Raw genomic sequence first — 12,745 nt, 5'->3', positions numbered from 1 at the left:
AACTTCCATGGCTGGGAAATGGGGTGATGATGCAGGTGTCCGCATTAAATGAGAAATTTAATTAAAGCAAGTCTCAATGCTATACTAAAATATATAGGGAAACTTTCTGATGCTCAACATTGGAAATACGTGTGCATTTTCAAAATCTATCTAAGGAGTGAGTCCCAAGATGATGGAAGCGAGAACAGGAATTGTTTGCGCTATTATTGCCTTTTCACAGTTTTGCCTCAGCTTCCAAAAAACGGCTGCAGTGGCAGATGTGGTAGTGATTTCTCAGAACCCTTCTTACTGAGAGGTGTGGCCATCCTTTGAGATTTCAGGGCGTGGCTCCTTTCTGAAGGTTCCCATTGGTCAATGGGAGATCCCTGGCAGCCAATGACTGTGGACGAGGCCTCACAGTGGCTCCAGACTGAGAGTTAAAAGGCGCCTGGACCACAGGTGTGTTGGGCTGCTTCCCTGGCCCAGCACGGCCTGCCTCGCAGGTCTCTCCTGAGAGCCCCTGTCCCATAAATCACTAGCGCAGGAATCCCCATCTCAGGCTCTGCATCGGGGGCAATCCCCAGCAGGGGCACCGGCTCATTTAATCATAGCCACTTATCTCCCTGCCTCTGTTCACAAAGGATGTGCAAGGAAGGGAAAGAGGTCATTCTCTTGCTGCTATTTTCAAACACGAATGTCATTAAAAATTATCTTGTGCATCCGGTAACACCAGCCAATACCCCTGCAAATCTTAAGACGTCAGCTCCGACAGCATGCTCCAATTAAGTCTAAATGACTGTCGTCAATTGAAAAGCCATCAACTGTAGCGAGAATCTGAGAAATTTAAAAACAGAATCGAAGCAACAAATGTGCTCCAGGGTTGCAGATGGAGGACGTGGGAATTCGTTTCTGCTTTATCTTAAATTTATTTCTGCTGGGTGTGGTGGCACGTGCCTGGAGTCTCAGTTTCTTGAGAGGCTGAAGCAGGAGGATATTTGAGGGCAGTGATTCGAGGCCAGCAATATCGGGCAATATAGGGAGACCCAATTTCAAAACAAAACAAAACAATTTTCCAAGGAGAAATGGCCTTGAACTATACAAGTTCCTTAAACAGAGCACACATCTCTCTGGACTCAGTTTCCCCATCCATAACCTAAAAGCAGCAGAGCCTCTCAATTATTCAATATCTTTAGATCAGTTCAAAGATTGCCATCTTTAGCATATGAGTGTGGTTAAGGGCCATAGGTCGTGGCCACATTATTTTTAACACCTTCATTACTGAGGATTGAGCCCAAGGGTGCTCTGCCACTGAGCTACACCCCAGCCCTTTTTAAGTTTGAGACTGAGTCTTGCTAAGTTGCCCAAGCTGGCCTCAAACTTGCTACCCTCCTGCCTCAGCTACCTGAGTAATTAAGATTACAGGCACGCACCACCATGTCCTGGCCACATTACCTTGCCCAATATCCGTCTCCTCTCTAAATGAGGCCACCCGTCGGCCCCACTAGGCTGGCCCTCACATGCAGATGAGCCTTAAGCTATGAGTTCAAAAATTACTTCCATTTCCTTCAGTACTGTTTCTTACCCGCCCTTGAACCAAAGGGATTTGGACATCTCTCCTTCTCCTCGGGCCTGCAGGACAGACAGATGGACATGGTCAGTGTGGTTGTCCTCCAATCCTACGGCAGACTGCAATTCAATTCTGTTTCCCCTTTGAGTTTGGAGTCAGGAACCTGGGTCCTACTCCCAGCTGTGTGTCCTTAGGGAGTTCTCCAGATTTCTCTGAGCCTTAGTTTGTCCATCTTTAAAGTGGGCTGGGGGAGATTTCTCTCTGTCACCAACTTCAATCAAACCTCATTTGTCAAACCTGGGGGTTTGTTAGCATCATCCCCAACAAGAGCTTGTCCTCTGTAGCTCTGGGATTACAGGAAGCAGTGCTCTTCTGAAATAATGATGAAATATTTTGCATATCCAATTTCTTCCCTTTGTGGTGCTGGAACCCAGACTTTGCAAGTGCTCCACCACTGAGCCACACCCAGCCAGAATGTCACTCATCTTTAAGTGTTACCTCCTCTAGGAAGCTTTCCTGATCACCTTGGGGGTAGTTTTATGTTCTTCTGTGAAACCCAGCTAACCTGCCCAAATTTATTTTTCTTGTCATATCACTAGTTCCACCAGCAACAGTGAAGGCTGCATTTAACTTGCTGACTTATAGAAAGTTACTCAATAGACTTTTTTGTTTTTTACTAAATACTCTTTCTTCTCTTTCAAATTTAGAATCATGTGAATGTTTTGATTAGTCAAAAATAATATAAAATTCCATTTCAAAACAAATAAGGCATTTGGTTTGAAATTTCTGAGACTTTGATATTTAATGGTCTCAGGTGTTTGTTTAGGGTCTTCTGCCAGCCTCACCCCAGCTTGAAAGGTCACTGTGGATGACACAGCCCTGGTGGGCGGAATGAAGGAATAATGAGTGGCTTCAACCCCACTGCCCATTTGCAGTCAACCCAGAAGTGAAATCTTTCACTTTATTTCTTCTCTGATGCTGACCCAACCTCACATCTTTCTCTAATCTGGACAATGACCTACAATTTTTAACAGGGAAAACCCTAAATAAACCCTCTGGCTTCACTTTCTCTTAATAGATCTAAAAATCACTAATCTTGGAGGGCATGCAGCCGGGAAATACATTGTTAGTCTCCCACTAGCTTTGCTGTAGATCACATCCCTAACGTCTGGCTATGTGATCATGACAGTTGCCTAGGTTACTCTTCCAGGACCTGAAGGTCACTTTTTGGGAAAACGCCGACTCTTCCCTTGGTCCTACAGGCATCCATGCTTACTGGCGTCTGTCTCCCCTGCTGTCTTAATCTTTGGGTCAGATTCTGCTCAGCTCTGCATGTTGACATGTTGATCATTTGAGAAGTGGTTCTTCCAAAACTAGAATACAGGGTTAACTCCACCGAGGCTCTCTCTGCCTTCAAGGCTCAAGACACCTACCAGCCAGCAAGGAGTAAAAAGAGGTGGCACCTCAGTTCCTGGAGATCTCAGCCTAGGCCCCTAAAGACATAAATATTCCTCCCCTGTATTAACCTACCTCTCATAATAAATTCCTCTTTTTCCACCTAACGTCCTTGAAAGTCCTCCCTGTGCCAAGCAGAAGCCCTTAATGGAAGACTTGGCTGGGCACCTCCTTCTGGCCTCCTGTCCGTGCCTACCTCCAGGAGGCTAAAGCCTGGGGTCTCTGACCTTCCTTTCCCAGCCTCACATCCCCTGTCTGCAAAGGTGCAGCACTGCCCAGCAGGCCAGAGCAGCAATGGGCGGGGCCAAGCAGGTGTGGGCCAATTTGGCTGTGGAGGCAGCGAAGGCAGGGCTGCAGGAGGTGGGAAATGGGCGTGGCCAAGCTGTCTTTAGGCTGGGTGTGGGCAAGGCCAGGGCACAGGGATCAAGTTGGCAAGGGTGCGAGGTGGCGCGCAGCATGAGGAAGCTATGGCAGGAAAGGGTCAGGGTGAGCGAGGCGCGGCGGGATGTGGGAATACCAGCAGGAACAGGAGAGGGGAGTTGGGCGTGGCCAATTAGCCTGAACGGGTCAGTGGGTGGGGTCAAGCTGCGTGAGGGTGTGGTATTGGGCGTGGTCAAGCTGGTGGGGGCGGGGCTGCGTGCTGCTCACTCACCTCCTGCAGCTGCATCCGCACTTTGTTGAAGGCTCGCAGCCAGTTGGCCTTGGCCCTGGACATGGAGTCCTGACCCTCCTGGCCTTCCTCATCCTCCCGTGGCCTGAAACTGAGGCAGGGAACGTGATGAGCTGCCAGGGCCATGATCCCTTCCCCCGACCCTCTGTCTTCCAAGCCATGCACGCTGTGGCCTCTCTGGCTCCTTAGAATCGCTATCACCCTCCGGACTCACCCCCCTGATCCCTTCACAGCCAGAACCCCCTGGCCCCTCTGGCCCTTGGTAATTCCGTTTGTCCCTGGTCATTCAGATGCTCTGAGGCCTCTCCTGTCTCAGCAGCCCTAAGGTCACGCCCCTAAGAGCCTTTCATGAACCCACTCACCCACCTTGTCACCTCTGAGTCCTTCAATAAATGCACGGCCCTGTGACACTCCAGACCCACAACTGCCCAGGTCCACAATCACACCCTTCATGGCCTTGCTGACCCATGACCTTGACCCAGCCCCTCCGAGCCCCTCAGCCCCGTCTGTTACCTCTCCTCAGCCTTGGGGGGTTCAGGCTCCGGTGCTCCAGGCACCTCTTCAGGTGTGGGTGGCTTGGAGGTCGCCTTGGGCACATCGGGGGCCTCCGTGGGCAAGGTGGGGGCCTTGTCCTCCTTCTCGGGAGCAGCTGGCGGGTGGCTCAGGCGCTTGAAGTCTTTGGGCTCCGCTGCAACTGACTCCTGCTGGACATAGCTGCCCAGGTCGTCGGGCACCTCCTCCTCCTCCTCCTCTTCCTCCTCCTCCTCCTCCTCTTCCTCCTCCTCCTCGGGCAGCTCCTCATCCTCCAAGTCCTCCTCCAGGTCCTCCTCCAGGTCCTCCTCCAGGTCCTCCTCATCCTGGTCCCAGCGGGGCGAGTCTTTGTGGTAGCTCACGGAGCTGTGGCAGGAGTGGTAGGAGTCGCGGTCCCGCTCGTCCTCCAGCTCGGAGCCCTGCAGGCTCTGCTCGTCGGGGTCGAAGTCCTCGCTCAGCTGGGAGCTGCCCTGGCTGAGCTCTCCCGAGGAGGCGTAGTGGCTGCTGCCGGTAGGGCTGCGGGATGGGATGGGACGGAGCTCAGGGCTGGGGTGCCCCATCACTGACCCTGAGCCCCATCATCACCCTGGCGTTCACTCTGCATCAATTGAGCACCTGCTGTGTGCATGCATACAGTAGGCACCAAGAAACACAGCTGAGAACAAAAAGACCCAAGTCCCTGCTCTTGTGGCATTTACATCTGCCTGTGAGGCTCTGGGGTCTCTGTGCCCCCTGAGGATGCTGCTCAGGTCTGGGGGTCCTAGATCAGCTCCCTGCTACAGCCTCCATGGTCACCTGGTGCTTCCAGAACTCGAATGTGGCCACGCCTGGCTCTTGGTGTCCTCCTGTGTCCTCCCACCATGAATTCCTCTGGACTCATCAGTACCTGGGCCCTCTTGCCTCTGTTCCTTGCCAGCCACCCACAACCCCCACCGCAGCAGGTCCCCGAGCCTCCGCCTCAAATATATATGGGAGGCCCAGGGGGTGGCTCAGTGACAGAGCACCAGTCTAGCAAGCGTGAAGCCCCGCACTGAAAAAATAAAAATAAAGATTAGGAAATGCTGGGGCTGGGGTTGGAGCTCAGTGGTAAAGTGCTCGCCTAGCACATGAGAGACTCTGAGTTCGATCCACAGCATCACATAGAAATAAATAAAATAAAGGTATATGTCCAACTACAACTAAAAAATAAATATTAAAAAAAAGGGTAGGAAATGCATCCACTTTCCTAAGTCCTGGGTCTAGACTCTGTCCCAACATCTACTCCTGTCCCCAATGGACCCTGCTCCCTTAAAGGCCACAAGGGAACCATAAAGCAAATTGCATCCCTCTCTTGTTGCAAATCCTACCATGGCTCCCTAGTACCTTGCAATAAAACCTGTGCTCAGCCTCATGGGGCCCAGGCTCCCAGCCTCCCACCCCGACCTCCCTCCACTTTCCCACACCCTCCACCGCAGCCTCCTCACTGTTCCTTCAACACCCTCAGTTTACGACCAACACCGGGCCTTCTCAGAGGCCAACACCCTTCCTTGCTGGCTTTACCTGGTAAACTCTTACTCATCCTTTAGGACCCACTGAAATGTCCATTTCCTGGGTGTGTTCACACTCACTGGCCAGGTCAAGCCCTCATTATATGCTCCTTATGTGCACCCTGGATTGTTCTCTTCATGACCAGAGAAAATTACCTGTCTCTGCCCTAGGAAAGGCGGGCCAGCCCGGGGCCCACCACTAACCTTCCAACAGACGCTCTGGTCATTCAAAGCATGTCATTTGTCCCCATCTTAAATACTGTTTCCAGCCTCAGTGCTGAAGACTCTCTTCCCCAGCCAGTCCTGGGGGTGCTTTAGGGATCATAAGAGGGGCTTCTCCCTCAAGTCCTTTTTTGCTAGATTGTGTGTTTAGTTAGTTGCTTTTTAGCACTGACCTACTAGCCACCAGAGAGAGGCTGAGGGAGCAGCAGCGATTAGCAGGCGCTGAAGGACTAGGGCGCCCTCTGCTGGTGGATTCTTCAAAGTCCACCCCGGCACATTCTAGGTGACACGGTAGGGCTGGGGTCCCAGCTTGTCCACCTGCAAACTTGGCCACCATATAAACTGGTTTAACAGGCTTCGTTTCCACTTCTCAAACTGAGGGGTGGTACTCGGTGATCCCCAAGACTTCTCCCAGCCCAGGCTCTGACATTCGGAGGCTGATACCACTCAGGTGCCTCCCCAGGCTCCCCTGCCCTTGAACCAGCCTTCTCAGAGGCCAACACCCTTCCTTGCTGGTTTTATCTGGTAAATTCTTACTCATCCTTTATAGGTGTGCACCACCACTCCTGGCTGGCATTCCCTGAAATTTTACACCTGAAATGAGTTTCTTGTTCCTGGGCTCAAGATCTAGGGCTAACTTTCAATTGCATGATTCCGCCCCCTCACCCTTCCAGCCCCGAGCCACTGTTTCTGCTGCCTGGAATCCCTTTCCCCTCCTGGGATGACATAGTCACCCTTGAAGGGGGGAGCCATGCACCCTCCTCCAGGAAGCATTCCCTGTCTTCCCACACCACCATAATGCCGCGCCCTGTCCCTCCCTCCAGCTGAGCCCTGGCCTGTGGGATGACAGTTCCAGTGGCCAGCCTCTTGGAGCCCAGCATCGGCTAGGATGGCCACAGAGGGTGACGCGAGTTGCTCAGGGGACACAGGTGGTTCCTGCCCCTGTGTCTATCCCCCATTCTGGAAAGTCTCCTTCACCCATGCACGGCCAAGCTTGGGTTGGGGGTCTCCTCCTTCCTGCTCTGCACCACCCCCTGTGCGTTCTCAGAAATGTGCACAATAGGCAGGACTCCACCAGGGACAGATGGATAGACATCAGGCCAGAGAAGAATGTGAAATGGCCACGTACACAAGATAAGAGGTGAAGGTCAAGCTACACCAGCCAGAGCTGGACGGACACCAGCCAGAGCTGGACGGACACCAGCTCCATGCACAACAGCCTAGAGACGTGAGCAACACCCCTGCCCGTGGGCCTCAGTTTCCCCACCTGTAAGATGGGCACAATCCACCTGTGCTTCCCAGCTTCAGGGACATTCACAGAGATCGTGAGGGGCATTGTGCACCCTCCACTCCAAGGAAGAAGAGTCTCGGAGAATCCATTTTCCCTCTAAGGAAAATATTTCCAGGCAAATACTCTTCCCAGAACTCTGCGGATGACACCAGGCTGATTACTACCTTGTTTTGTTTCCTCTAAGATAAGACTTCCTTCTTGGTGAAGAGTTAATATTTTATTTATGTGCAGTGCCTCACTTTCCTCTGGGCTGCTTCCAATGCATTGAAACTTTCTTCCAATAACTGCATAAAAGACCACGCTGACTGCAGAAATGGTCGTGGGAACTGCTAGAGAGACGAAGCGCTTCTGAAGAGAGTTTGAAAAAGTTGCAAGTACAAATAAAGAGAGATCTGGGTTTTCATTTTTAGTTAAAGATCACAGATGGCTCCAAGATTTGTGGAAGGATGGCCAGAGAAAACCCACTGGGTGTGATTCAACCCCCACTTCCAACCTAAAAGCGTCACACTGAGTGTATCCTTCCATTTCCTTGGATCTTAAATATCAACAGAATAGAGTATGTGTCCCAGCTTTTAAAAAGTTTCTTCTAGAATGTTTTATCTATAAACTAGACAGGTTTTGTGTCTAGTGTCCTATACAAAATATAGGAACTTCAAAAAAATTGTTCGATACCTGCAAAGAAATCCTTGATGCTAAAGATTGAGTAGGAAGCGTAGGAAGGTTTTCTTTCAAATTATATTTTGATTGAACTCGGGGGCACTTAACCACTGAGCCACATCCCCTGCCCTTTTATATATTTTATACAGAAACATGGTCTCGCTTGTTGCTCAGGGCCTTGCTATGTTGCTGAGGCTGGCTTTGAACTCATGATCCTTCTGCCTCAGCCTCCAGAGTTGCTGGGATTACAGGTGTGTGTCCCAGCACTCAGCTGGGTCGCTTCTTTTTTAATTCATGGATCTATCAAAATATAACACTAAGCGTTGGGGATGGAGCTCGGTGACGGAGCACTCACCTAGCAAGCACGAAGCCCTAGTTCTGATCCCCGGCACCATGCATAAATATACATATTATATAGAATATATTATAGGTATCATTTATATTATAGAAATATAGATATGTGTATTATATTTGTATGCAATAAAACACTAAAATATTACTTATTTTTGGCATCCCTTAATTTCTTCTCATGTGTGTGTGAGACAGAGAGACAGCACACGAGAGACACTAGGGATTGAACCCAGGGGTGCTGAACCACTGAACCACATTCCCAGCCCTTCTTATTTTTTATTTTGAGGCAGGGTCTTGCTAAGCTGCTGAAACTGGCCTTGAACCTGATCTCCTCATGCCTTAACTCACGAGTCCCTGAGATTATAGGTGTGCACCACCACGCCTGGCTGGCATTCCCTTAGATTTTACACCTGAAATGAGTTTCTTGTTCCTGGGCTCAAGATCTAGGGCTAACTTTCAATTCCAAAGTACTGGGAGTCTTGCTGGGAGAACACAGGGCGGGGCCATGTGGAGGAAAGGCGGGGCCACAGGGAAGGGCGGGGCCAAGTGGGAGAAGGGCGGGGCCACGGGGAAGGGTGGGGCCTCGGGAAGGGCGGGGCCATCACTGCGCCCCACCCACACACACCGGTTTCAGCTTTCCCCTTTGGTCATCCCCTCTCCTCTGCCCGGTCACACAGTACACAGGGACCAGTGACTTCTAAAGGGTATGCCACAGAGGTCCCATAGGTCCAGGAAACCTCTCGGGCCTGAAGGTCCCTCTCGCTTCAGCCCAAACAAGCCGCCTTTCGTGAACCTCATGGACTTTGCTGCCCTTCGGTAAAGCAGGATTCCACCGCCCACAAGAGAGCGTGGACCCCCTTCTCCGAGATCTGCTTACTGCGCCCCACTCCCGGGGACAGCGACCCTCCCACACGCCATGGCAGCTACCTGAGGACCCGCGCCTCGGAGAATTCCTCATAACTGTGCATGGAGTCGCTGTAAGATTCCCGGGACCCCAGAGGCGGCGGGCGGACAGAATACTGGTGGACAGAGGCGTTGGGCTGCGACGTGGTGTAGTAGGGCGGCGGGATGCTGTTGCTGGTCTCACTGCGGTAGTCACTGTCCCGATCATCCACAGCACTGTCGGGGTCATCGTCTGGAAGAGAGAGCAGGTAAATGCGGAGAGTGAGGAGAGAGAGGGCACACAGGGGGTCAGTGCAGTCCCCAGACTTGGGGAGTCTTTATTGGCTGCTCACCAAGAGAATGCTCCCTGGTAATGCTGGAAGGACGTGGGTTACGTTAATAGAGGCATAGGCTGAGGAACAAGGGTCACACTAGACCTAGAGTCTGAGTGTCCTATAATTTGAAGAGGACAGGGATAATCTAGAGGGTGTCCTTCAGCTCAAATGATGAACTTTGTCAAAGTCCAGACGCTCTGGAAAATGAGATGGGATTTTCCTTCCCCACCAGGCAGTTGGTTTCCTTAAGAGAAGCTACATACTCGGAGGCAGATCAGGAGGAGCAGCTGCCCTTCAGCCCTCGAGATTGCCCCGTGTCTGAGGAGGGCCCCGGGCCTGAACCTGCACCAACCCCCAGGGTTGGAGCTCAGGCCAGCAAGACCGCCTTCCCCGCCCCAGCCCCCAGTATGGCTGGAATTGAAGCACACACTGGCTTGGCTCGGCTCCTAGTACAAGAAAACAGTTCATTTTCTAAATTCTAAAGAAAGAGGATTCTAATTTTAAAGCCATACACACGGGTAGTAGAATAATTAAGATGCAAACATTTTTTTCTCTCTTCTTTTCTGAACCTTCTGGGAAGTCTTTTTTTTTTTTTTTTTTTTTTTTTAAGAAGTAGTTGGACACAATACCTTTATTTTGTTGTTTATTTTTATGTGGTGCTGAGGATCAAACCCAGGGCCTTGCATGTGCTAGGCCAGCACTCTACCACTGAGCCACAACCCCAGCCCCATGGGAAGTCTTTATTTCAATAATGCACAGGTTACTTTTCTAATTTAAAAGAATGATACAGTTATGTTTCTTTTGAAAGTAAAGCAAAATTTAGTTGATGTAGAAAACCAGAAAAGTAGGGGAAAGTGTGTGTGTCAGGGGCAAATCCCAGGTCCCCAAATCTCTGACCAGTGAGGGGGACCTTTAGGCTTTTGCTGCATTAGGAGGGAGATGTGATGTCACCAACAGCATCAAAAATGTGACTCTGGCCAGGTGCGGTGGTGCATGCCTGTAATCCTAGCAGCTCAGGAGGCTGAGGCAGGAGGATCTTTAGAGAGACCTGGCTTTAGAGAGACTCCCCTGGATCAAAGAGGATGTGGGGAAGGGGACCGGGCCTCCAGTGGGTGGAGGACAGGAAGAAATTTTTCTAGAAAGGAAGGACAGGAAGCCATTTCCTAGGGGGAGCGGGTCTGCCTGGGGGGGTGTGGCCTCCTTCCCTGGCAGGTGGGGGGGCTGGCGGGCATTGCCTGGGGAGGCGTCCAGGTGCCCCTGGGCTCAGCCCTGGCTGCCGGCCTCCCTCCCTCTGTCCCTCCCTCCCTCCCTCCCTCAGCCCTCTGAGTGACAGGGTCTCTTTCCAGGAGGAAGACAGGGGACAAAGAGGGAGGAGAGGAGATGGATTATACACGGGGACAAGAGGAGGGGGTCCTGGTGCCCAGCGGGCCTCCACCTGTCCAGTCCTCCCTGCCGAGTCCCCGCACCCAATGGCCATGCCTGCGCCCCACCAGACAGAGCGTGACCCCGAGACTGGTGTTGATGGATGGGGCCCCGGAGGGCGCAGGAGAGGGTCTTGCCAGCCCTCTGAGCCTCATGTGGCAGTCTCAGCTCCCCATTAGGGGGCGCTGGGTGGGGGACCTCGGGGTCACCAAGATGCCCGCCTCCCCTTGAGCCTCCATTGGGTCAGGGTTACTTACTCTGTTCACCCCAGCCAAAATAATTCCAGTTGCCTACAAAGAGAAGGGGCAGAGATGATAAAGGGGGGCGGAGGGAGGGGCTCTCCCTGCGTCCTCCCCTCCCCGGGTCCCCCAGGGTCCCCCTCATAGCTGACATCTGCTTCCTTTGGACCCTCTTCCAGCTCCCGGCCCTGCCCTGGCCTCAGCCAGAAAGTAGCAGTGAGGGCATTTGGACCCAGGGCTTGCAGACTCTGAAGTCTGGGGTCAGAGTTCCCCACCTCTTCGCTCCCCCCCAGCTCATGGACAGAAAATCACATGACCTTGGGAACCCTAAGCTCCCAAACACCCTGTTGGGTGGCTTCCATCATTTGGCTTTTTAAATTATTATTTTTTTTTTAATAAGTGAAGAAATGGGCTCAGAGAGGGTCAGTGAGCAGCCCAAAGTCACACAGGCTCTGAGCAACAGGCCAAGGGAAAAAAAACCCCACATTCTTCTTTTATCCCCAATACTGTCACCTCAGAGAAAGTCCCTCTGGAATCCTGGCTCCTCTGGGAAAGAGGGGTGAGGAAATACTCCCAGAGGAGGCACAGAGTAGATTCAGGCTCCATTTCCCCAATCAGACCCAACCCAAGTCAGTCTGGGAGGGAGGTCCCCTCGCGGTCCCCAGGATCTCCATCCCCAACTCCTTCACCACCCTCCTGGGCACAAGGGGGACACGTGGATATGGGGGAGACCAAGAGGGGAGGAAAGGAGGAGGGGGAGCGGGTGGAAAGGAGAGGAGGTTGAAGAGCTGCAGGGGAGCAGGGGACCTGCCCTAGGGCCACATCATCTGTCCCTTTGTCCCACTCCAGAGGACTGAGGGCTCCGTGGGGCAGGGGACTTTGGCTTGGCCAGTGGAGAGGAGGTTCAGAGGACCAAGGCACAGCAGCACCTTTACAGCTCCCGCCCGAGGGAGGGCAGTGGGCGGGGGTCGGCGGGGCCACCGTGGGCGGTCGCCATGGGTCCTACAGACCTGGGCCAAGTCCTGGCCAAGCATGTGACCTGGGGCGGGTCCCCTTTCCCATGGCCTCCAGTTTCACTTAAGAAAACTGCTCATGAAGGAGCCGTAGCCCCAGGATGCATGTCCTCTGACCGGGTGTTGGCTGCGTGGACCCCACCGTCTGACCGCGGGTGGCCTGGGGTCTGGTGGCCTGGGGTCTGGTGGCCCTGTGCCTAGTTTGTCAGATGAGCTGCAGACCCTTGGCCAGGGCTGATGGGAGCTCAGGGGTCCGCAAGTGTCTCTGCCTCGGGTTCTGGGCCCCGACAGCCTAAGGGGAGGACCCCAGGGGTCTGGGAGGGACAGGAATGGGCCTGTGGCCACACGCAGGATGGGACTGCGCCCAAGCCCCCGATCACTTCTCTTCCCCCATCAAGGGACACTGTCCCCCTAGGACTCTTCTGCGGGGGGGGGGTCCTCTGGGCAGGGGGAGGTACTCACAGCACTGGCTGCTGGGCACGGGCAGCGGCTTGTCCTGCTCCTCGTGGAAGGAGTACTGCGGAGAGGGACAGGAGGCGCTCAGGGCCAAGAAGGTCCCCAGCCCTGTGTCCCCTCCCCCGGCCTCCAGCCCCTCCAGCTATCAG

The 12,745-nt window shown here is 53.0% G+C and overlaps 1 protein-coding gene across 3 annotated transcripts in view; it reads right to left on the bottom strand.

The window, feature by feature from the left end:
• The window catches only part of Unc13a (unc-13 homolog A), a 60,991-nt gene that overhangs the window by 34,387 nt on the left and 13,859 nt on the right, over window positions 1-12,745 (bottom strand). For all 3 annotated transcript variants that reach the window (XM_058576499.1, XM_046436882.2, XM_046436884.2), the window contains exons 7-12: window positions 12,603-12,657; window positions 11,146-11,178; window positions 9,177-9,384; window positions 4,185-4,718; window positions 3,654-3,762; window positions 1,562-1,608 (exon numbers count right to left, since the gene is read on the bottom strand). In XM_058576499.1, the coding sequence (XP_058432482.1) occupies window positions 1,562-1,608; window positions 3,654-3,762; window positions 4,185-4,718; window positions 9,177-9,384; window positions 11,146-11,178; window positions 12,603-12,657 (986 nt within the window). The remainder of the gene's footprint in view (window positions 1-1,561; window positions 1,609-3,653; window positions 3,763-4,184; window positions 4,719-9,176; window positions 9,385-11,145; window positions 11,179-12,602; window positions 12,658-12,745) is intronic.

Source organism: Marmota monax, unplaced genomic scaffold, assembly GCF_021218885.2.
Source record: "Marmota monax isolate L192 unplaced genomic scaffold, Marmota_monax_Labrador192_F-V1.1 WCK01_AAM20220418_F8-fsc00021, whole genome shotgun sequence".
In the NCBI taxonomy this organism is placed as follows: Eukaryota; Metazoa; Chordata; class Mammalia; order Rodentia; family Sciuridae; genus Marmota; species Marmota monax.
The sequence above is the reverse complement of the archived record's forward strand: the minus strand, read 5'-3'. Positions and strand labels throughout refer to the sequence as shown.